At 36.6% G+C, this 24,924-nt stretch overlaps 1 protein-coding gene across 9 annotated transcripts in view; it reads right to left on the bottom strand.

The window, feature by feature from the left end:
• Window positions 1-24,924, bottom strand: part of LOC126764041 (protein unc-13 homolog 4B) — a 324,201-nt gene that overhangs the window by 203,951 nt on the left and 95,326 nt on the right. For all 9 annotated transcript variants that reach the window (XM_050481775.1, XM_050481776.1, XM_050481773.1 and 6 more), the window contains one exon: window positions 5,976-6,256. In XM_050481775.1, coding sequence (XP_050337732.1) covers window positions 5,976-6,256 — 281 coding nt within the window. The remainder of the gene's footprint in view (window positions 1-5,975; window positions 6,257-24,924) is intronic.

The raw sequence follows: 24,924 nt of genomic DNA, 5'->3' as shown, positions 1-24,924 counted from the left end.
ATAAAGATAATTTTATTGCAAGTATAATGATATAAGGTTGGCTGCGAAAAATTGGTGCTGAATCCCGGTTGTCGATTTTTAAAAAACGAAATATTCGTGCGGCTGAATACGTACAAAAGAGAGGTCCGAGGAACGTATTCAGTGTCATAGAAAAGGACGCAGCATTGCAGCTGTGTGTCGTTCCTTCGTCGAAAGAAGGAGAATGCGCATACTTTTTGTTTATGAAATTGAGAAAGATAGCGATAGACTATAGTAAGTGCTGAGCATTATTTCGGAGCAACTGTTGTTATGCATTATTAATCGCTATTTTCATATTAGAAAAAACGTGCTGCTATTGCCTGTCGATATTATTTTTATACCCTGAACAGGGTATATTAAGTTTGTCACGAAGTTTGTAACACCCAGAGGCAAGCGTCGGAGACCCTATAAAGTATATATATAAATGATCAGTATGTTGAGCTGAGTCGATTTAGCCATGTCCGTCTGTCTGTCCGTCCGTCTGTCTGTCTATATGTATACGAACTAGTCCCTCAGTTTTTAAGATATCCTTTTGAAATTTTGCAAACGTCATTTTCTCTTCAAGAAGCTGCCGATTTGTTGGAATGGCCGATATCGGACCACTATAACATATAGCTGCCATATAAACTGAACGATCGGAATCAAGTTCTTGTATGGAAAACTTTCACATTTGACAATGTATCTTCACCAAATTTGGTGCAGATTATTTTCTAAGGCAACAATGTAATCTCCGAAGAAATTGTTCAGATCGGTTAACTATAGAATATAGCTGCCATACAAACTGAATGATCGGAATCAAGTTCTTGTATGGAAAACTTTTGCATTTGACAAGATATATTTACGAAATTTGATATAAATTATTTTCTAAGGCACCAATGTAATCTGTGAAGGGTATATAAACTTCGAAATTTGGTATAAATTATTTTCTAAGGCACCAATGTAATCTGTGAAGGGTATATAAACTTCGGTGCAGCCGAAGTTAACGTTTTTTCTTGTTTGATAATAAATTGGTCCAAAAATGGCTAAAAAGTGTTTTCTGTGTGATTTAAGTGATTCTGTAATGGATTTTAACTATGAAACTTTCAAAAATTCTTCATTGAAATTGGCTTTTCGAAAATTGAAAAACTTTAAATACAACGATGTTAAACTAACCAACGCGTCATTTCGTGGTTATCATACCACGTGTTATAAAAAAGTGACTGCATTAAACAATAAATATACTGAAGAATTTAATATTTTCGCTACAGAACATGCTGTAAGTACATTAGGGTGCTTCAAAAAAAATTTTTGTATTATTTTTTCAACTCTTACCTCCTCAAATGTTAGTGATTGACAAACAAAAATTCCTCCCTCAAGCCAGATGCTGTAGCTTAACTCTAAGGGGTCTAAGATTAGATAAAGCTATCAAGCGGAACAAAATCTCGAATTTCGCTTCGGAGTGCACAAGTAGAGTAGTGATAAATAAAGATCAAAACAAGAGGGTGTTATTAAAAATGGAACTATATATATTTGGACGACTGTTAGCAATTAGTGTAAACAAGATAATTAATTTGGAACATTGCTTCACTTCACTAGCACCACTGCCACCTGCTCTTTTCTCATGTGCTGGTGAAATTTTTAAAGCTGCTAAATCAACCTTAACGAAAGCTTCAAAATCGGGAACAGAAGTGGTCGAACCGACAAATATCAGCGTTGACATAATCGACGATTTTTACTTTTTACATTTAATCGGATCTTGTATCCCACAAACTTTTGAAAAAGTTGCGGAGTCAATACTCATTAAACTTTGTTCAACAACTGCTACAGAAATACATTTAGTTTTTGACCGTTATTTATCACCGTCGATCAAAGATTCTGAACGCCACAGTCGCAAAGAATTCGACACTCCGTATAAAATTTCTGGACCTCAACAAACCCAAAGATTTTTTGCACAGCCTCAAAAACTATTGTTTCAAAACAGCCTTGGTACATTTTTTGACTGAGTATTGGGAAAACCAAAATTTGGTAACGATCATCGGAAATAAATAGATTTTTTTAACTGTTGACCACCAGTGTTTCTCTTACGAAGTCCAGCAAAATTCCATAAAAAAAGTGAAGAAGTTGATTACGTATGTCATTATGAAGAAGACGATACGAGGATGATTTTTCATGCATATAAAGCGCCACCAGAGTCGAAAATTTTAATTAAGGCCTCTGATACCTATGTTCTGGTTATTTTGCTGGGAAATATTCACAAAATTCAGTATTCTGAAATTTGGCTAGCCAATTCAGCGACAAAAAATAAAAATAATCAACATTTGAAGTGCATTAATTGCACTGAATTAGCGTTGAAATTGGGATCCAAGTTATGCCTAAGTCTTCCAGCTTTCCATGCATTTACAGGACGTGATTATACGACTGCAGTCCACAATAAAGGAAAAGTGAAACCATATAAATTATTTTCCAAAAACGAAAAGTATCAGACAGTTTTTTCATCATTGACAGATGAAGCTGATCTTTTTATTAACGAAAAAATGGACACAGTTCAAGAGTTCACAGCTAATATGTATGGCATAAAAAACTGCAATAGGGTGAATGAAGCGAGATATCGAATTTTTGTGAAAAGTTATTCTTCAAAAGAAGACAGCGAAAAATTCTTAAACAAAATTAAAAGTTTTGACTCAAACACTATACCACCGTGCTGGATATCACTACAACAAAAAATTTTAAGAACAATTTTTGCCAATTCTATGTGGCTTCTTGAAACGGATCCTGAATGTGTTAAACTATAGCCTGAAACCTGCGGTTGGTTTGTTGATGATTATCTAAAACCAACAGGATTCATTGGGGACCAAACGCCTTTAACAGTACAAGATATTGCTGAAATGACAGAAAAAGAAAATAGTGACGACGAATGTTCAGAACTTGAAGATGCCAGTTTTTCTTCCGATGAATCAGATTTTTAATAATGTAAATTAATAAAAAAAAATTTTTAATCACAATGTTAATGTATTTATAATAAAATAATAAAATTTTTATACAAAATCTTATTTCACTCTGTTTTTTATACTCTGTATTTCATGTTTATAATTTATGTTTTTTTAATTTTATTGTTGATTTTTGGAATAAGTTTCGACTTTTGCTTTGTTCTATTTGATTAAGTCTCCTGATGTAATAAAACACGAAATTTTCAAGGTAAGTGTGTCACTATTATTTATTACTTTACAAAAACATTTATATATTTGAATATCATTACGGCTTTTTTTAATCTGCTATACGTAAGAGTTATAATATAAAAGTGATGTGTGGTAGCAAAAATTAAAAAATTGAAAATAAAAAATCATCGTAATATATACTTATATGTATACATATATATAAACCACAAGTTCCTAATTTTGTGCAAAAATGCAATTGCCAGTTGCTCCGAAATAATCTCATATCAGCACTTACTATAGTCTATCGCTATCTTTCCCAGTTTCATAAACAAAAAGCATGCACACTCTCCTTCTTTCGACGAAGGAGCGACACACAGCTGCAATGCTGCGTCCTTTTCTATGGCACTGAATACGTTCCTCGGACCTCTCTTTCGTACGTATTCAGCCGCACGAATATTTCGTTTTTTAAAAATCGACAACCGAGATTCAGCACCAATTTTTCGCAGCCAACCTTATACTCGTATCATTATACTCACAATAAAACAGAGATGGGCAAATGAAATGTATGGATGTATTGGTAACCGCGAGCGTAAAGTGGCTACCATGGGACAAAGAACATTTGCAGTCAGTTGATTAACAAACAACAGCGAAGCAACATCGTGCGCCGCTTGATTGTTTTATGATACTATTTATGCGCGTACCTATATTTGTTTGTTCAAAATGATTGACAAATATTGCTTTATGATTTCCGATGCCGAGGCAAGCCTTATTTTTAAGCATGATTTCTCGAGAACTTCACAATTTTAACTTTATCTTAAAATTTCCGCTAACTAGTTTGCTAGTAAAAGTAGTCAACCCCCAATTTACCCCACCAAAGGTATCTGAAATTATAACATTTTATTTATGTTATACATTTCAAATGGGGTAAAAATATACTAGGGCATAAAAAAACATCAACATACCGACTATCTATGTTACCTCGTTGCTGTCTGCAACAACTGTCTGTCTGCGCAACTGTCAGGAAAATCAATTCATTATCCCACAGTGCAAAACTGGTTTTTTCGCCCTCAATAGCGACTGAAACAAGAGCGTAAGAATACGTGTGCTGAGAGTAACTGCTCATGTGAGTCAAAACGCCCATGTATGCAATAAAATTATCTTTATTTCGATATAAGGTTTATCGCGTAAGCGGATAGTTGCAAATCAGTATTGTCAATTTACCTGTATGTACCTGCCTACCTAATAATTGCACCGCGAAAAAGAAGACAAAAAAAATCTACTTTTAATTATTAATTAATTACACTTAGCAACACAATTTCCAGTCAACCTCCTCGAAATTAATATTTTAATGTAATAAATTTTATATAAAAATTATTTTCTTCCCGTAATACGATGGGTGATGGTCGTACTATGGTGGTATGCGGTATAGTGTTTGAAAGGTGAGATTTTAAGCTTCATTTAAACAAAAAAAATTAAATATTGAAGAAATTCGCTATATTTGAAAATTTTTGTATAAAAAAAGGGAAGAATGCCACGCAAAGCACCAATGAAATTTGTGAAATTTATGTAGACGATGCTGTATTAGTTCGAGTAGCACAACAATGCTTCGCTCGCTTCTGTTCTGGAAATTTCGAAATTTTAATTTTCACTGATGGAAAAATGTCTCTAGCGGAAAAATGGCAAAAAATGGTACATATTTGTTTATTTATTTAATAGAATAAATAAAAAAAAAGTAGTTGAAGTTTGACTAGAAATTTGTTTTCTATCATTCTAACATTATTCGGTATGGGTGAAAAATTAAGGATTTGTTACTCGCAGGTTTATACAATGGAGCTTCGGGAGTAAGTTCGAAAAGTTATCGATGGTGTACAGTATAAATGGAACGTTAAATTGCAAGCAAAATTTATCAGGCTTGCATTAATTTAGTTTAAGTGTTTTAAAACCTAAAAGTATTTTAATTTCAGAATTTTAAAAAATATTCCAAATAACTGTTTTCTAGAAGATCGGTGTGTTGTAAACAAAATCGAGCTATACAGTAGCAAAAATTCATATTTGCTGATAGTAATACAAGGTGCATTCCAAAGTAATTTCCGGGTGATCACGGATTTTGATTGGCTCACATGTTGATCGTCATTTATGTCCTTACGACCACTTTGAAAACATTGAAACCACTCGTGCACTCTGCAACGGAATAGGCAATCATCGCCATAAACTTCTTTCATCGATTGAAGCGTTTCGGTAAAATTTTACCAATTTTAAAACAAAATTTAATGTTGGCTCTTTGTTCGAAGCTCATTTTCGCACCGATAACACAAACATACTGACACTGAAAACGCAATAACTTCCCTTCTAATCAATGAAATGTCATGAAATTCTCACTGGACAATCGACAAAGATAGAAGATTCTAACGCACCGGTCGACATATATAGATGTCGCCACTAGGAGGCGATAGATTCAAAAAGTCCTGTTTATTTTGGAACGCACCTTGTAGAATATTTGAAGCTATATATACATATATGTACATATATAACGGATTTTTCAATAAGAACGCTACAAAAGTTTTTTTCAATAAAACAAAAACGGTTTGGGATATCAATGAAATTCTTTATTCGTGTGATAGAATATAGTTACTGAAGAGAAAGGTCGAAAGAGTGGGAAAAAATATGGCGTGGTTTGCTGCCCCTATTGATCTACTTTTGTAGCGTAGCTATTGAAAAACCCTTTATATGTTTTTCGCGTTCAGTGATCAATCCGTCACTCACAAATTTTATAAAATTAAATAAACCCTAAGAAATATAAGACTTTAATTGAAATATACTTACATCAATAATTTTGGCAACAAATGTGTATGATCCTTCAATATCTGGCCAATCTAGTTGATGCCAGAATATCTTTATTTGATAAAATATAGCTAGAGTATCCACTGCTGATGAGCTATATTTTACCGTATCATCAACAGCCTGCAATTGATCCAGTTCAATGGCTTTAGCAATACGACTTAAAGCTTTAACAATTGAAATGTCGAGCCAATGAGTAACGCCAGGCATAAACCAAGAATAAAACTTTTCTAGAGCTAACTCGCAATTCGTACATATTGATCTACCTAAAAAATATTGTAAGTTTATAAACATGGGTGTATATAATTTTACTAAATAATATATTTTTTTTTATATGACTGAAAAAAAGAAATAACAATTGCCGAGTTCAAAAAATAATAGGGGATCCTGGGAATTCAGCACATGGATTGGCCAGGAAACTCTCCCATTGAGTACGTTAGAGCCTATACCATAATTAAAATTAATATTTTCTTTTACTAAATTTAAATACAAAGTTAAGTCACGTTAATTATTTAAAAACAATAATAAATAAAATGCTTGTGCAAAAAGCAAAGAAAAACTCTTTTGTGTTTTATTCATAAAACGAGACAAATTAAATACCAAAAACGATTTTAAACGATATGCCTGAAAGCGAAATAATAGAAGGCCTGATTTCTTACGAAGTTTCCGCGGTTTATAAGTTCTCTCGCAAAGTTGAAGGTGTTATAAAGCCTACTGGAGTTATGCTAATATCATTCAACAGTTATTCCCTTCCAAACAAACTAAACATCGCATGGAGGATGACCTCTGTGCGACCGTACGTGCCTAATCCAATGCGCTGCAGGTCATGCCAAAAATTGGGTCATACGCAAAAACATTGTAAGGGTTCCCCAACATGCGAAATTTGCAATTTCCCTTCTCCACACGACAATGACTGCATACGAGTTATGTGTGCGAATTGTTCTGGCGAGCATCGTTCTTCGGACTATACGTGTCCAAAGTATATGCAAACCAAAGAAATTTTAAAAATAAAGACACTAGAAAAGTGCAGTATGCACGAAGCCCTTAAAAAGTATAGAGAAAATACTTCCCTCCCTTCCCTCACTGCTAGCTTTGCACATGTGTTTCAACCTACAAAAGAGGTATCCTCTGTATCCAACACACCAACAAAAATTTCAGCCATCAACAATTCCACAAAATCTAAAAATACCCATAGAATTGCCGACAATGACTTGCCTAGTACATCAAAACAAAACGCAGAGGTCACCTCTGCACCCAACTCATCAATAAACTCTTTAACTAAAAAAAATCACTCATCAAACGCCAACAACAAACATATTTCCATCAACAAGTCTGCATCGATCAGTTCAGACTACAACAACGTCTCACATTCAGCTAAAAATATCAGGGACAACTGTACCCAACAAGCCCCTTTCTTAAATCCCAAACTTTTCAGTCCAACAACAGCCTCTCTCATTTCTAACTTAAACAACTCCTTAAACTCGCTCAATAAATATACTGACTTCAACAACACTACTACCAACACTACCGTGCAGTCTAATCCACCTAATCACGAAAATCTCTTTCCAACAACAAGCAATTCCAACGATAATAAATACTCTACTCAACATACTGAACAAATAGAAATTGACTCTGAATAAATACGCTTAGCCTTTACTCTCTTTTGAACTAGTACTCAATTGGTGACACTCAGCTTCAACTGACTGCTCATGTGAGTTGATATTCTAGCTCTTTTCTGTTTCCCTTTTTCTTTTTTTCCTACATAGATCTTATGATTCCATTATTGCAATGGAATTTAAACGGCTACACTAATAATTACAATGAGCTTCAATTATTAATACAAGATCATGCCCCAGCTATCATATTCTTAAATGAAACTCACATCTCTTTCAACTTGTCGGCTTTTACTCCTAAGCAGTACATTGGCATTTTTCACAATCTTCCACATATTAGCACAGGTAAAAGAGGTATTGCGATTCTCATAAGAAGAGATATTCCATACAAAATTAATGCCACTCAATCCAACTTGCTGGCTATGTCGATCGAAATTATCTTAGTTAAAAAAATCACCATTATCTGCACCTATATTGCACCAGATGAACATTTTACCAGTACAGACATCCTGCAATTAATCAACCAAGCTCTACTCCTTTAATTTTCGCTGGTGATTTTAATGCATGGAGTCCACTATGGGGCTCTCCAATAGCCAACAAGAGGGGCAAATGCATTGAAGACGCTTTACTTTCCTCTAACTTAATATGTTTGAATAACGGATCCGCGACACACTTTTCCACTCACTCCACTTTTTCCCATGTAGATCTTACAATGTGCACCGACACACTTGCCACAGAGTGCGAATGGAGTATACTCGATCACCTGCATGGAAGCAATCACTTCCCCATTGTACTAAAATTGCACCTAGGTTCAACAACTAAAAACCACAAAATAAATAAGGTATTCAAAACTGATTACGCTGATTGGGAGAAGTTTCAGACACATTGCGAGATAAATGGCAATAATACCCCAATATCTGACAACCCTAACGAAGAAAGTGCGAGGTTAACAAAAATTATCCGTTCAGCAGCGAATGTTAGCATTCCTCATACAAAGAAACAGCAAGTTCAAAGAGTGTTCCTTGGTGGAATAAAGAAATCGCTGAATTGCGGGCAAAAAAACAGACAGCTTGGTATGAATACAAACGCGCTCGATCACTAGTCAACTTAATATCTTTCAGGAAAGCCAATGCTCTTTTCCGTCGTTCCGCGAAACAGGCCAAGCGTAAATGTTTTCAGGATTTCACAAGGATTTCTAGTCCTAAGTTAATATGGAACGCTTTAAAAAAACTTTCTGGAGTGCCTAGAAATCTAACCATTCAATGCGTAAAGGGGCCAACAGGTTTGGTAACCAATCCATCCGATATTCCCGAGTTATTTGCAAACCACTACTCTGAAACAAGCTCAGATATTTCATTCAGCACACAGTTTCAAACCTCTAAAAGCTCCACACTGTCCGACACTTCCTACTCTGTCTCCCCTCTTTCTTTTTCTGCTAAACAAATAGAAACCAGCATTTCACTGTCTGAATTCGAGTTCGTTGCATCTACCGTTAAGGGTAAGTCCCCGGGGCAACATATATGCCAAAAAGTCTCAAGCTCCGATTGGTAAAGCTTTATAACAAAATTTGCAATACTGGTGTCTACTCCCAATTTTGGAAAACGTCCTGTGTTATACCAATACTTAAACCACACAAATCCTCCGATGAACTTGCTAACTATAGGCCGATTTCCCTCCTTCCATGTATGGGCAAAATTTTGGAAAAGTTCGTGGCTAACCGCTTGATGTGGTATGCTCAGCGAAATAAGTTCATTTCACCGAATCAAGTCGCCTGCAAAAAAGGTCAAGGCACGTTAGATGCTTTAATCCAACTAGACTACTTCATTACTAACGCTTTGTCCAGCAAAAACCACGTGTCCGTACTATCTCTGGACTTTCACAGAGCTTTCGACAAAATTGGAGCCCATATTATTATTCGACAACTTAGAAAATGGAAAATAGGCCAGAACATGATACGTTTTATTACTAACTTTCTCACAAACAGAAAACTCAAAGTCAACGTAAATGGTTTTCTTTCTTCAACACTCCCGCTTTCTAATGGTACGCCGCAAGGCTCACCTCTTTCAGCCCTCCTTTTTATCATCGATGATATTAGTAGGATGGTAATAAATTACAAAGGAGTTGAGCACCAGATCTATGCTGACGATGTCCTAATCTACACAAAAGTCTCTGACGTTAATTTAGCTCAATCCTTATTTACTAATATACTCGCCAGAATTGAGACTTGGTCACGAGAGTCTGGTGCTTCACTTTCCTTAGACAAAACACATATCCTTCATGTATGTAGGAAGCAAATTTGCAACGGTATTTCACTAACGCACAACCAAACTAACATCGAATGTAAAACACAGCTGAAAATACTAGGATTAATTTTTGACTCTAAATATAATTTTAATGCTCACTGTAAATATGTCAGAAACTCGTTAATGTCACGATTAAATATTGTTAAATATCTCTCGTCTAAGCATTCATTTATTCATCCGAACACACTAGTCAATGTTGTCAGAGCTTTGCTAACTTCAAAAATAGATTATGGGCTCCCCATCTATGGCAATTGCTCCAAAAACAGTATCAACCTTTTAAATGCACATTACCATTGTGCAATACGGCGAAGTCTCCGGGCCTTTCCAACCCATAAAAACGATAATGGCTGAATCTGGTTTACCAACTATTCAAAATAAAATTATAGATTCTCCGCTTCAAATTCTTGCGAAAACGGCTGAGAACACCAACCCATTACTAAATACAACTATCACGCATGCCACGAAAAAAAGAAAAATTTCAAGAATACAATCGGCTATTTCGAGATACTTAAGTTTCGCTGCAGAAAATAATATTTTACGTAACGCAACACGCAAATTCACCACTCGACATCCTCCCTGTCTGATCAATGATAAAATACTACAGAATAAGCTTATGTTTTTGTCCAAGCAAAACACACCAAACGAAGTCTTTCAACAAACATTTGCTGAACTGGAATCTAATTACACAAATAATGGCTGGAAGTTATTGTTTACGGATGGGTCCAAGTCCATCGATTCCACTTCGTTAGCAGTTGTCACTGCCACAGGAGAAATCATTTGCAATTGGCTTCTTCCCTCAACGACCTCTGTATGCATGCTTCTAAACCCCTCTGAGCGGATTGGTCATGCCTAAATTAAAAATATCTACAGTATATACACATTTATACATATATAAATGTAAATTGTATGTAGATTTCATTATGTAAGTCCTAGTATTGCCTTAATACCTAAACCATCCAAGAGTTACCAACAGCGTTGGGTAAAGCCCCCGTTTTCATAAAAACAGTACAAAATATTGCCTATCTACAAATATGTTTGCTTACATACATACTTATATTGACATGTAGAATGTAGTATTGTTAAAGTTATAGTTCACCTCATTTTTCATTCAAAATTGAAGTTTGGAGAAATATGAACAAATTTTATTGTATAGGTATTTATGAAAAAAATTATACATGAATTTCATGGAGATATCTTAAAAATTTACCCATATTTTCAGTATATCTTAGGGCTTAAAATGTTTATGTCTGATTTCACCGATTTATAAAAACGAGGCATACATAACCTTCAAGGCTCTTTTCGTGCAAAATTTAACTCCGATAAATTTGTTTGAGCTTGATTTATAAATATTATATATGGATAATATGCGTGGTTGTAGACCGATTCTCCCACCATATTCAAACGTAATTCTATCCACCGAATTTGGAAGCAATCCTTTGAGAACTTTCCGAGATACAGATTTTTAAGTAAAGGTAGTGATTTAATTAATATTATTTATTAATGGTTGATATATACTGTAAAAAGTAATCCGAATGTTCGAAAATTGTTGTATTAGATATATGGCGATGTAATGGGTAGATTCTTTTAAGTAAGCAGTTACAATCGCAGGCCACTCTTGCGTACTCGCCTTGAACGTGAGTAACCCTTGTGTAAGAGAGGAAGGTTTTGTAGCGTCTGTTCATCAGAGGTGCGGTTGCGAGCGGCCGTCGTTCTTGAAACAAATGTATAAAAAAATATATACTACTCGTCTAGCGATGTTCTGCCCTGGGTTTGGGACCCGCTACGTAGAAACCACTCTCAAGGAAAAGAAAAAACATCTTCGGATGAAAGACCCCACTTTTGATGACGAGCACAGCAAACGTAATAAGGACTATGATTTATGGGCATACACCTGGAATGTCTCGTTCCTAAATTGGGAAGGTGCCGATGCAAAGCTGGCTGACACCATGCCGACCAAGAAACGCGATGGACGGGTCAAGGACGAAAGAGTAGGTTTTGACATTTGCTATAGGGGCCATATAAAGGAGTGTAGATTTGTGGTGTGAGAAAAACTCAGTCGTCGAGTCCTGGCGCTTATGACGATTGTCCCTCCACGATATAAATATTGTGCTTGACGAAGGTGGGCAAAAAAGGCATCTTTGGTACAACAGTTGAAAAATTCAGCGTTTATGGCGAATCCTCTCCAAACGGTTTAACACTGATCGATTCCGCAGGGGCCCGAAATAAGATTATTTGTAATACTAGATCCAAGCAAAAGAAAATTCATCAAGCTACTTGAATGTCTCCGGATTGAAAAACCAGATTGATCCTGTTGTGTTAGATGGACGACATGTTTTTGACGTCTTTGATGTGCGTATGCTCCAAAGAACTAAGATCGACTCGGACCACTATATTGTTCTAGCGAAGATACAAGCTTGCTTCAGTACAGCAAAGCTCGCCCGTCAACAAACACAGGGAAGGTACGACGTCGAGAAGCTACAATGACAACCGACACCTAAGCGGGTTTCCCCCCTGCTCTCGGATAGCACTCATCAGCAACTCGGTATAGGGGAATTGTGGGACGGCATTTTAAGCTCTTTAAGTACACTTTAAGCGAAACCATTGGTTTTCGGAAAAGTCGAAAAAACAGCTGGTACGATGAGCCTCACGTATGCAAAAAAAGAAAGAGGCCGAAATGAGTGAGTATGAAGAGCTTGAGAAGCTGGCCGACAGGGGTAATTGTCGAAAATTCCACGAAAGCTGCGGCGGCTTACAGAAGACTTTTCCGGAGTATACTTTGTATGTCCCAAAGTGGTGATCTAGTGGCTGATATTCAGAGTATACTGAAGTTATGTACAATCTGGAGATGGCAAACTCGATTTAAAGAACTGACAAAGTGTTCTTCTTTGCAAGATATGGTCGGATAAAAGCATTCCCAACGATTGGAATCTAAGTGTGCGCTGCCCTATCCACAGAAAAGGAACTCCACAATCTGCTCCAATTATCGTGGGATAAGCCTCCTTAATATCGAATTTAAGGTTTTATCAAGCGTAGTGTGTAAAAGACTGAAACCCACCTTCAACAAATTGATTAGACCTTATCTGTGTGGCTTTACACCTGGCAAATCTATTATCGACCAGACCTTCACCATGTAACAAATCTTAGAAAAAAACCTGTGAAGGGAAGGTCGACACACCATCTTTTCGTTTATTTTAAATCCGCTTTCGGCTTAGATAAGAGTTTATACCGCGCTTAGTTCTGCTTTCTTCAGAATGGATAAAGAACCGAGGCGCAGAGGTGTTAGTGAACGGGGACAAGGCGAAATTTCTTCTGTCATCAAACAAACAGTCACCACATTCGCGACTTGCTTCCCACGTCACTCTTGAGTCATAACTATGAAGTCGCAACGCAGAATCACTCATGCCAAGAAACGCTACTTTGATCTCAGTAGGCAATTGAAAAGTAAAATCCTCTTTTGACAAACAAAGACCAAACTCTACAAGTTCCTCATCATTCCCGTCCTGCTATATCGTGCGAAGGCATGGACAATGACATCATCTAAAGAGTCGGCATTAGAAGTCTTTGATGGACTGATGACCTGTACGAGATATACGGCTACATTACATAGTTCAAAAGACTGCGGCTATGCTGGCTAGGTCTTGTTGTCCGGATTAAAGACAACACTTCAGCTTTGAATGGTTTCGATTCAGTATCCGCCGGGAGGAGGAAGATGAACACCTCCATTCCGTTGGGGAGATTAGGTGGATGGAAACCTAACTGCACTGGTTATGTCGAATTGGAGTTAAATAGCTCGGCTATATTCGCAAAAACGGTGTCTACGACAGTAAAGGAGAAGATATGGCATTTAAGAGAAGCCTTCATACGATTTAACCCATTTTTGACATCCAGGCATACTATTACTAGGAAAGATTTCTTCTGAACTTCAATAACATACCTGTTAGATATACTGATATTTTTGATCAAATGTTCGCTGCAGGAACTGGGGTCCATAAATTCGGTCTGGAGGCTTGAACAGCTGTAGTCCAATTTTGAAAATTTGGTGATACAAACTACAGTTAGGTGATCCAAACTATTACGCTCTGTAGCAGCATGTGGCATGAGTATAAAAATGCAAAACGATTTGGAAAATTTTGCAAGAACAAGAAAATCCCCACAATGATGCGTAAACAGTGACAATGATAGTGTTACCGATCACATATTTACATATGTGTATCAAATTTATATCGTTGGAAAGAAGACGTGCAGAAGTGCACAACGTCGCATTTTTTCCACTTTTAGTTGTGCTTGGACTTTGCTTGTATTAACACAATTAAATTTTTACCGCACGTTAAATTTCCAGTATTTTTTGTGAAAAAAACCCATTAAAGTGGAAATAACCTTTGATATCATTCGCTTTTTTTCGTAAGTTTAATTACAAACAAAAAACATAAGGGAGATTCTCTTGCTCTTGCGAGATTGAACGATGACACAAAATGCAAAAATCCTATACCGCAATATGCAAGGGCACGAGAGCAGAATCCAATGATATATGAACAGCTGATTCGGTCACTTTATGGTAAATGACTATTGTTCATGACTATTGTAAATTGGCGCACCTTCTGCTTTCATTCTTAGCAAAAAAAATTTAACAAATCGATATAATTTAAATAGAAATTATAAAATCTATTTAAAACTTACCTTCCTCAACAATTTAACGGCGAAATATGTCTTTATGTAAAATGACAGCTAAAACAGGATTGCATGAGCAAGATAATACCCCTGTTTAGTTATAAACCATATGAAAGTTAGAGAGGCTTAGAAAATGACTTCGAAATATATAAGAGCGCGATGAAAAAATTAAATTTTTTTATTTTTTAATTTAATTTAATCCATAGTATAATTAAAATTAGTAGTTTTTTATTTTATTTAAATTGAAATACAAAGTTTAGTCGCGTTATATATTTTAAAACAATAAAGTCGAACGCTTTGTATCAGAAAAGAGTAACTATTTTGTGTTTTATTCATTAAACGATATAAATCACGAACTATAATTATAATCAGGTAGTATAATTTAATTCACTTCTGCTTACTAAATACAAAAAAAAAACGTATTAGGAAAGTCCTGAAAAAACGAATTAGGAAATTACCATTTAAGAGAAATATGATATTTTTTTCAAAAACAAATCGTGGGTTTTAGATTGATCAGTATTGATTTCTGCTTTGGATCTTTTGGCATATTATTAAGGGGTCAGTAGGGTAATCTGGCCAGTTTTTTTGACATTTTTTTCTTCATAGAAATGTTTATTCTACAATAGAACTTTTTTCACATATCATGAGGTATATTGTGGAGTTTATAAAAAAATTGTTTCGGAATTGTTTGAAGTGTGCACTCCGAGTTCTCCGAACGTCGAGCGGTATTATTATTTTTGCCTTTTTCGAAACCATCCAATGGTGAAGTTCTGCGAAAAGATGCGGTGACTAACAGAAGGTTTCAAGACCGGAGCATACTCTTGTAAAACCCCCAGAGATGATCTAGTGAATGATGCCCAGAGCATACTAAAATTATGGAGGGAACACTTCTCCAGTCTGCTGAATGGCAGTAAAATTATAGCACCAAGAAAAGGTAAACCCGATTCCCCAATCGATGACGAGGAGCAGAAGTTTCATTGCCGACTATGAAGAAGTTCATAGCATAGCATAGAAGAATAACATAGCTTTGAAGAACTGATAAGAAGCATGCATCATCTTCTTTGTAGAATATGGTCGGACGAAAGCAAGCCCAACGATTGAAATTTAAGTGTGCCACCCGTCAACAAACTGATTGGACCTTATCAGTAGGGCGTTAAGCCTGGAAAATCTATAACTGACCAGATGTTCACCGTGCGCCAAATCTTGGGAAAGAGCCGTGAAAAGAGGGCATCACCTCTTCGTCGATTTCAAAGCTGCTTTTGACAGCACGAAAGGGAGGTGTCTTTATGCCGCGATGTCTGAATTTGGTATCACCGCAAAACTAAACTGACATTGAGCAATACCAGAAGCTTCGTCAGGATCGGGAAGGACGTTTCCGAGCCATGCGATACCGAACGAGGTTTCAGACAAGGCGACTTCCTTTCGTGCGACCTCTTCAATTTACTCTTAGAGAAAATAATTCGAGCTGCAGAACTAAATAGAGAAGGTACCATTTGCTCTAAACGTGTACAGCTGCTGATCTTTGGCCTTAACATTCGCACCGTTAGTTCAGCTTTTTTCAGACTGGTTAATGAAGCGAAGCAAATGGGTCTGGTAGTGACCGAGAACAAGACGAAATATCTCCTGTCATCAAACAAACAGCCGTCGCACTCGCGACTTAACTCCCACGTCACTGTTGAGAGTCATATCTTCGAAGTCGTAGATAGTTTCTTCTATCTTAGAACCAAATTAACAGCAACAATGCCAGCCTCGAAATCCAACGCAGAGTAACTCTTGCCAACAGTTGCTACTTCGGACTGAGAAGGCAATTGGGAAGTAAAGTGCTTTCTCGACGAACAAAAGCAAAACTCTATAAGTCACTTGTTGTTCCCGTCCTGCTATATGGTGCAGATGGACGATGACAACATCTGAAATTTCGAGAGAAAAGTTCTGCGAAAAATGTATAGTCCATTTCGCATTGGCCACGGCGAATATCACATTCGATGGAACGATGAGCTGTATGAGATATACGACAGCGGCTACGTTGGCTAGGTCATGTCGTCCGGATGGATGAAAACACTCCAGCTTTGAAGGTTTTCGATTCAGTGCCCGTCAGTGGAAGTTCCAGTTCATTGGAAAGACCGGGTGAATAAGAACCTGACTTCGCTTAGAATATCCAATTGGTGCCACCTTGCGAAAAGGAGAAACGATTGGCGCGCTGTTGTTAACTCGGCTATAACCGCGTAAGCGGGGTCTATTCCAGTAAAGAAGAAGAAAGATAGATGCGAAATAAAATTACCATGTGATAATTTGCATGTTTCAGATTTATTTTATGGATCATTTAAAAAGTTATTTTTGCAAGACTTTGTTGATATGTATGTATGGGTGTTTGATTTGTTTCATCAAACATTGAACTCAAAAAAGAATCTTTAAGTTTATATCAATGGGGGCAGGAGGGTCGGGAAATGAAGATCTTTGCTTGAGTGAGAATATATTAATTCCAATTTTAATTTGGTATTTTCATTAATTATAACTTAGAAAACTATCTTAAATATATGTGTACGTGCGTATGTATGTATGTATTGAAAATAAATATTTATTTCTAATAGTATTTCGGCTTTGATGATAAGTAAGCATGTTAAATGATATTTGAACAATGTGAGAATAGAAGGATGTCGACTGCAGTTTATAAAACATAATCAAGTGAATTTGAAGACAGATGTTTATAACAGTATTACTGATTCATTGTAAAGGAGTCAAGTAGGAGATGTTAGTGATTTTCCTTCTTCCTGCACTGGGTCTCCGAGAAAAATATGAATTGGCCAGGGATTGTAAGTAACATTGATACATCTCATTTTAGGCCTGAAATAGTTGTGCGTGTATCGAAGTTAACACAACTCATTTCTAACATTTGGAATAAAGATGTTTTTGGCAAAATTCAGGCTTTATATATACACATATTTTCAAAAGTTTTATTATATGTTGACGATGTAAAACTTTTTAAAACGTATACTTCAAACAGTGAAAGATGTCATGACTTAAACAACCTAGTTTCTTGGTGTGATGCAAAACGATATGATTTTCACGTATAGCTGTAGACCCTACTTCATACGCAAAACAAAACTTTAGGTTGGAGCAAGTATGCATTTTTGTTGATCTGGGAGTAACTATGGACTGCAAACTCAATTTTAATCTTCACGCATTTTCCACGGTTTTTAAAGCTAAAGGCGCTCTTAGTTTTGTTAAACGTTGGTCTAAAGAATTTAGAGATCCGCTTACCACAAAATTATTTTTACATTTCTGGTGAGGCCTATATTAGAGTATGCTTCTGTGGTTTGGAACCCTAGTTACCAAGTCCATTCGGATAAGTTAAGAGTCCGTTCAAAAACAGTTTTTACTTTTTGCCTTAAATCATTTGCATTGGGATTCCAGTTTAAATCTTCCCCCTTACATTAACCGTTTAAAACTTATAAATCTCCCGACACTCGCTAGTCGTAGGGAGACGCTTGGTATAATATTTCTTGTAAAACTCATGAATGGGTCAGTCTGTGGCCCATCTCTCTTATCTGATATTAATTTTAATGTTCCCGCTCGCTCTACCAGGCAGTTTAGACCCTTACTTTTAAAATTTACTTTAAAATTTTCTGGAAGAAATTTTGAGTTAAACGAAGCATTCCGCCGTATATATCATGATTTCAATTCTCATTCCAGCACATTTGATCTAACAGACTCACTCTTTACCATTAAAAAAATTATTTTATCTACTCTTATCAAGTAAAATTTAAAAATTATAAACTTTACTCTAATTCTTAATTTCGGCTGTTGTAATTTTTGTTTCTGTAGCTGAGCAGCTTAAGATCGCAGCGCTTAAAACTCTCTTGCCTTTTATGACTCGGCTAATACCGCTCGTTCGCGGATTGCGCCCCTCGCGTCGGTTGGGCGGTAGAAGGGTAATCGTTGGGTATTAAGAATCGAATTTCAAAAAAGGGGTTTGCCTCATGCTCAAATTTTGATAACTTTATGTGAACACAAAACTAATCTACTCTGTAGAAACATGCTGCAAGAGTATAATAACTAAATTGTCGAGCCGGATGATTCCGGCTGAAATCTTCATTTCCCAATTTAACGGCGAAATATGTCTTTATGTAAAATGACAGCTAAAACAGGATTGCATGAGCAAGATAATACCCCTGTTTAGTTATAAACCATATGAAAGTTAGAGAGGCTTAGAAAATGACTTCGAAATATATAAGAGCTCGATGAAAAAATTAAATTTTTTTATTTTTTAATTTAATTTAATCCATAGTATAATTAAAATTAGTAGTTTTTTATTTTATTTAAATTGAAATACAAAGTTTAGTCGCGTTATATATTTTAAAACAATAAAATCGAACGCTTTGTATCAGAAAAGAGTAACTATTTTGTGTTTTATTCATTAAACGATATAAATCAAGAACTATAATTATAATCAGGTAGTATAATTTAATTCACTTCTGCTTACTAAATACAAAAAAAAAAAACGTATTAGGAAAGTCCTGAAAAAACGAATTAGGAAATTACCATTTAAGAGAAATATGATATTTTTTTCAAAAACAAATCGTGTGGTTTAGAATGATCAGTATTGATTTCTGCTTTGGATCTTTTGGCATATTATTAAGGGGTCAGTAGGGTAATCTGGCCAGTTTTTTTGACATTTTTTTCTTCATAGAAATGTTTATTCTACAATAGAACTTTTTTCACATATCATGAGGTATATTGTGGAGTTTATAAAAAAATTGTTTCGGAATTGTTTGAAGTGTGCACTCCGAGTTCTCCGAACGTCGAGCGGTATTATTATTTTTGCCTTTTTCGAAACCATCCAATGGTGAAGTTCTGCGAAAAGATGCGGTGACTAACAGAAGGTTTCAAGACCGGAGCATACTCTTGTAAAACCCCCAGAGATGATCTAGTGAATGATGCCCAGAGCATACTAAAATTATGGAGGGAACACTTCTCCAGTCTGCTGAATGGCAGTAAAATTATAGCACCAAGAAAAGGTAAACCCGATTCCCCAATCGATGACGAGGAGCAGAAGTTTCATTGCCGACTATGAAGAAGTTCATAGCATAGCATAGAAGAATAACATAGCTTTGAAGAACTGATAAGAAGCATGCATCATCTTCTTTGTAGAATATGGTCGGACGAAAGCAAGCCCAACGATTGAAATTTAAGTGTGCCCCCCGTCAACAAACTGATTGGACCTTATCAGTAGGGCGTTAAGCCTGGAAAATCTATAACTGACCAGATGTTCACCGTGCGCCAAATCTTGGGAAAGAGCCGTGAAAATAGGGCATCACCTCTTCGTCGATTTCAAAGCTGCTTTTGACAGCACGAAAGGGAGGTGTCTTTATGCCGCGATGTCTGAATTTGGTATCACCGCAAAACTAAACTGACATTGAGCAATACCAGAAGCTTCGTCAGGATCGGGAAGGACGTTTCCGAGCCATGCGATACCGAACGAGGTTTCAGACAAGGCGACTTCCTTTCGTGCGACCTCTTCAATTTACTCTTAGAGAAAATAATTCGAGCTGCAGAACTAAATAGAGAAGGTACCATTTGCTCTAAACGTGTACAGCTGCTGATCTTTGGCCTTAACATTCGCACCGTTAGTTCAGCTTTTTTCAGACTGGTTAATGAAGCGAAGCAAATGGGTCTGGTAGTGACCGAGAACAAGACGAAATATCTCCTGTCATCAAACAAACAGCCGTCGCACTCGCGACTTAACTCCCACGTCACTGTTGAGAGTCATATCTTCGAAGTCGTAGATAGTTTCTTCTATCTTAGAACCAAATTAACAGCAACAATGCCAGCCTCGAAATCCAACGCAGAGTAACTCTTGCCAACAGTTGCTACTTCGGACTGAGAAGGCAATTGGGAAGTAAAGTGCTTTCTCGACGAACAAAAGCAAAACTCTATAAGTCACTTGTTGTTCCCGTCCTGCTATATGGTGCAGATGGACGATGACAACATCTGAAATTTCGAGAGAAAAGTTCTGCGAAAAATGTATAGTCCATTTCGCATTGGCCACGGCGAATATCACATTCGATGGAACGATGAGCTGTATGAGATATACGACAGCGGCTACGTTGGCTAGGTCATGTCGTCCGGATGGATGAAAACACTCCAGCTTTGAAGGTTTTCGATTCAGTGCCCGTCAGTGGAAGTTCCAGTTCATTGGAAAGACCGGGTGAATAAGAACCTGACTTCGCTTAGAATATCCAATTGGTGCCACCTTGCGAAAAGGAGAAACGATTGGCGCGCTGTTGTTAACTCGGCTATAACCGCGTAAGCGGGGTCTATTCCAGTAAAGAAGAAGAAAGATAGATGCGAAATAAAATTACCATGTGATAATTTGCATGTTTCAGATTTATTTTATGGATCATTTAAAAAGTTATTTTTGCAAGACTTTGTTGATATGTATGTATGGGTGTTTGATTTGTTTCATCAAACATTGAACTCAAAAAAGAATCTTTAAGTTTTTATCAATGGGGGCAGGAGGGTCGGGAAATGAAGATCTTTGCTTGAGTGAGAATATATTAATTCCAATTTTAATTTGGTATTTTCATTACTTATAACTTAGAAAACTATCTTAAATATATGTGTACGTGCGTATGTATGTATGTATTGAAAATAAATATTTATTTCTAATAGTATTTCGGCTTTGATGATAAGTAAGCATGTTAAATGATATTTGAACAATGTGAGAATAGAAGGATGTCGACTGCAGTTTATAAAACATAATCAAGTGAATTTGAAGACAGATGTTTATAACAGTATTACTGATTCATTGTAAAGGAGTCAAGTAGGAGATGTTAGTGATTTTCCTTCTTCCTGCACTGGGTCTCCGAGAAAAATATGAATTGGCCAGGGATTGTAAGTAACATTGATACATCTCATTTTAGGCCTGAAATAGTTGTGCGTGTATCGAAGTTAACACAACTCATTTCTAACATTTGGAATAAAGATGTTTTTGGCAAAATTCAGGCTTTATATATACACATATTTTCAAAAGTTTTATTATATGTTGACGATGTAAAACTTTTTAAAACGTATACTTCAAACAGTGAAAGATGTCATGACTTAAACAACCTAGTTTCTTGGTGTGATGCAAAACGATATGATTTTCACGTATAGCTGTAGACCCTACTTCATACGCAAAACAAAACTTTAGGTTGGATCAAGTATGCATTTTTGTTGATCTGGGAGTAACTATGGACTGCAAACTCAATTTTAATCTTCACGCATTTTCCACGGTTTTTAAAGCTAAAGGCGCTCTTAGTTTTGTTAAACGTTGGTCTAAAGAATTTAGAGATCCGCTTACCACAAAATTATTTTTACATTTCTGGTGAGGCCTATATTAGAGTATGCTTCTGTGGTTTGGAACCCTAGTTACCAAGTCCATTCGGATAAGTTAAGAGTCCGTTCAAAAACAGTTTTTACTTTTTGCCTTAAATCATTTGCATTGGGATTCCAGTTTAAATCTTCCCCCTTACATTAACCGTTTAAAACTTATAAATCTCCCGACACTCGCTAGTCGTAGGGAGATGCTTGGTATAATATTTCTTGTAAAACTCATGAATGGGTCAGTCTGTGGCCCATCTCTCTTATCTGATATTAATTTTAATGTTCCCGCTCGCTCTACCAGGCAGTTTAGACCCTTACTTTTAAAATTTACTTTAAAATTTTCTGGAAGAAATTTTGAGTTAAACGAAGCATTCCGCCGTATATATCATGATTTCAATTCTCATTCCAGCACATTTGATCTAACAGACTCACTCTTTACCATTAAAAAAATTATTTTATCTACTCTTATCAACTAAAATTTAAAAATTATAAACTTTACTCTAATTCTTAATTTCGGCTGTTGAAATTTTTGTTTCTGTAGCTGAGCAGCTTAAGATCGCAGCGCTTAAAACTCTCTTGCCTTTTATGACTCGGCTAATACCGCTCGTTCGCGGATTGCGCCCCTCGCGTCGGTTGGGCGGTAGGAGGGTAATCGTTGGGTATTAAGAATCGAATTTCAAAAAAGGGGTTTGCCTCATGCTCAAATTTTGATAACTTTATGTGAACACAAAACTAATCTACTCTGTAGAAACATGCTGCAAGAGTATAATAACTAAATTGTCGAGCCGGATGATTTTGATAAAATTTTTTTAGCAGAGATACCGGATAAAATTTACATCCAAATTATATGAATCTATTGACAAACACATGATCAACGGTCCATGCGGTGCTTTGAATCCAAGCTCTGTATGTATGCAAAATGGAAAAAACAACAAGTACAAGTTGAAGTAGATAAAGTTAGAAATTTTTTGAATGGTTAATATCTCGATATTTGTGGTCCTAATGAGAAAGAAAATTAATTTAATGAGCTTAATGATAGCGCAAATAAATAACAGAGTAATGATACTGATAAAGTTATCCGTTAAGTTCAGTATCACGATATATAGAATAAAATGTGATTTGTTTGAGACCACTTCTAGTGTTTTCGTTTTCCTTGTGGCTTGTGCATAGCCAACCATAGCTAACACAAGTATCAGCTGTTCGCTTTTTCTTGGTTTTAGCAGTGCCAAACATTTTAGTTTTAAGTTAGACCGTAAATCTAGGGCTTAACGTACACATCGAGGGGTGTTCCCAAACTACTTTTTCGCTGACGTAGCCTCTGAAAATAGTATTGGGCGAACATGGGATAATCCTTTCCGAAGGATTTCTAAAATAATGAGAAAGCCGCCTAATGGTAAGAATGAGGAGTCCGCCGCTGCTAGACCAAATAAGAAAGTAAGATCAAGTAAGCAAGGAGAGTAAGCCTAAGGAATTGCATAACGGCCAGCATATCCGGCCAAAGGCACATTAACCAAGGTGTGCGCGAACTTGAGCAGTATAGTGACGTTACACAATATCGGGAAAAGTCGAAAATCCATCGAGAAGAGTAGTGATAGGAAAATCATCTCAAATCCCTATTGGCAGATGATACCTCAAAAAGAATGCGAGAGGCATCAGATTTTTTACTACCAACACAAAAGCCAAAAAACGTAATTGAAAAGGCACAATTATCGTATCGGAGCAGCCAAAAAAACTCAAAGATGTGTAGACGTTAATAATAAAAAGAATCCGCTGGAAAAAAATTAGAACAAAACCAGATGCCATTATTATTACAAGAAAGGATGGTGCTTCGTATGCAGATATTCAGCGAAAAATTAAAAGTTACAGCGGACTTGAGGAGCTGGGTTCAAACGTAACATGAAACACTCAAAGGAGACTTGCTCTTAGAAGAAAAATCGAGCAGAGCCGAATCTTTGCAAAGAGTCTTGGAGGGAGTGGTTGGCGAAATACTATGATACAACCTAAAACCCACAACGTTATGATTGCGTGCAAAGATCTCTCGAAGAAATCTGCGCAACACTAAAAATGGAGTGAGGAACCCAGAACCTGGAGGTTTCAGATGTCAAAATTCTGCGAAAAACTAGTAGTGGCACACAAATAGCTCTTATATGCATTCGTACTCAAGATGCCAAGGCCGCATTCAAACTGGGGAAAATAAAGATTCGGTGGTCCATCTGTCGCCTTTGAAAATACTCGCCTACTCCCAAATGCTATAAGTCTTTCCACCAAGGTCACATAGCGCGTAATTGCTGCAGTCCGACAGACAGATCTTCTCAATGCACACGTTATGGAACCGTGGGACATTTATCAAAGGTATGCACAAAAGTTCCGAGCTGCATGTTCTGCAAAAGATAACACTCAGTATTGAGCATGACTTGCCCCAATTATTTAGAAGCGATGAAGTCTCTAAAAAAATGAGGGTAATACAGTTAAACTTAAATCATTACGTAACTGCACAGGATTTGCTAGACGAGACAATTATAGAAGAGAACATTGATATCGCCCTACAAAGTGAGCAAAGCACATGGGTTGCAGACAAAACTGGCAAGGCAGCAATATGGTCCTGCAAACGACAAACCTTTTAAGACCAGCACAAAAGAAGTTCATAACGCTCAGCAGGCGCATTAAGTGGGCAGTGTTAAATATATACAGAAATATTGATCATATGGCGATTATTGCTCAAATTTTGTGCTCCCGAGAGCTGGAACTCCTCAGCAGAGACACTTCCCGAAAGCGAAGTTGGAAGCAACAGGAGTTCGATGCAGACCTGTTTGAGCTAGTTTGGAGTGCATCAAAAGCACCAGATGACGACGCCGGCCACCTGGTATCTACAGTGCAAAAGGAACTGGTCGCAGCATGCGAAGCGACAATGCGTAGAAGGAACAACACATAATAACAAGCGGCGGCCGTTACATTTGTGGAATGAGGCAATTTCCACTCCGAGAAAGC

This window comes from Bactrocera neohumeralis, unplaced genomic scaffold (assembly GCF_024586455.1).
Source record: "Bactrocera neohumeralis isolate Rockhampton unplaced genomic scaffold, APGP_CSIRO_Bneo_wtdbg2-racon-allhic-juicebox.fasta_v2 cluster09, whole genome shotgun sequence".
In the NCBI taxonomy this organism is placed as follows: Eukaryota; Metazoa; Arthropoda; class Insecta; order Diptera; family Tephritidae; genus Bactrocera; species Bactrocera neohumeralis.
The sequence above is the reverse complement of the archived record's forward strand: the minus strand, read 5'-3'. Positions and strand labels throughout refer to the sequence as shown.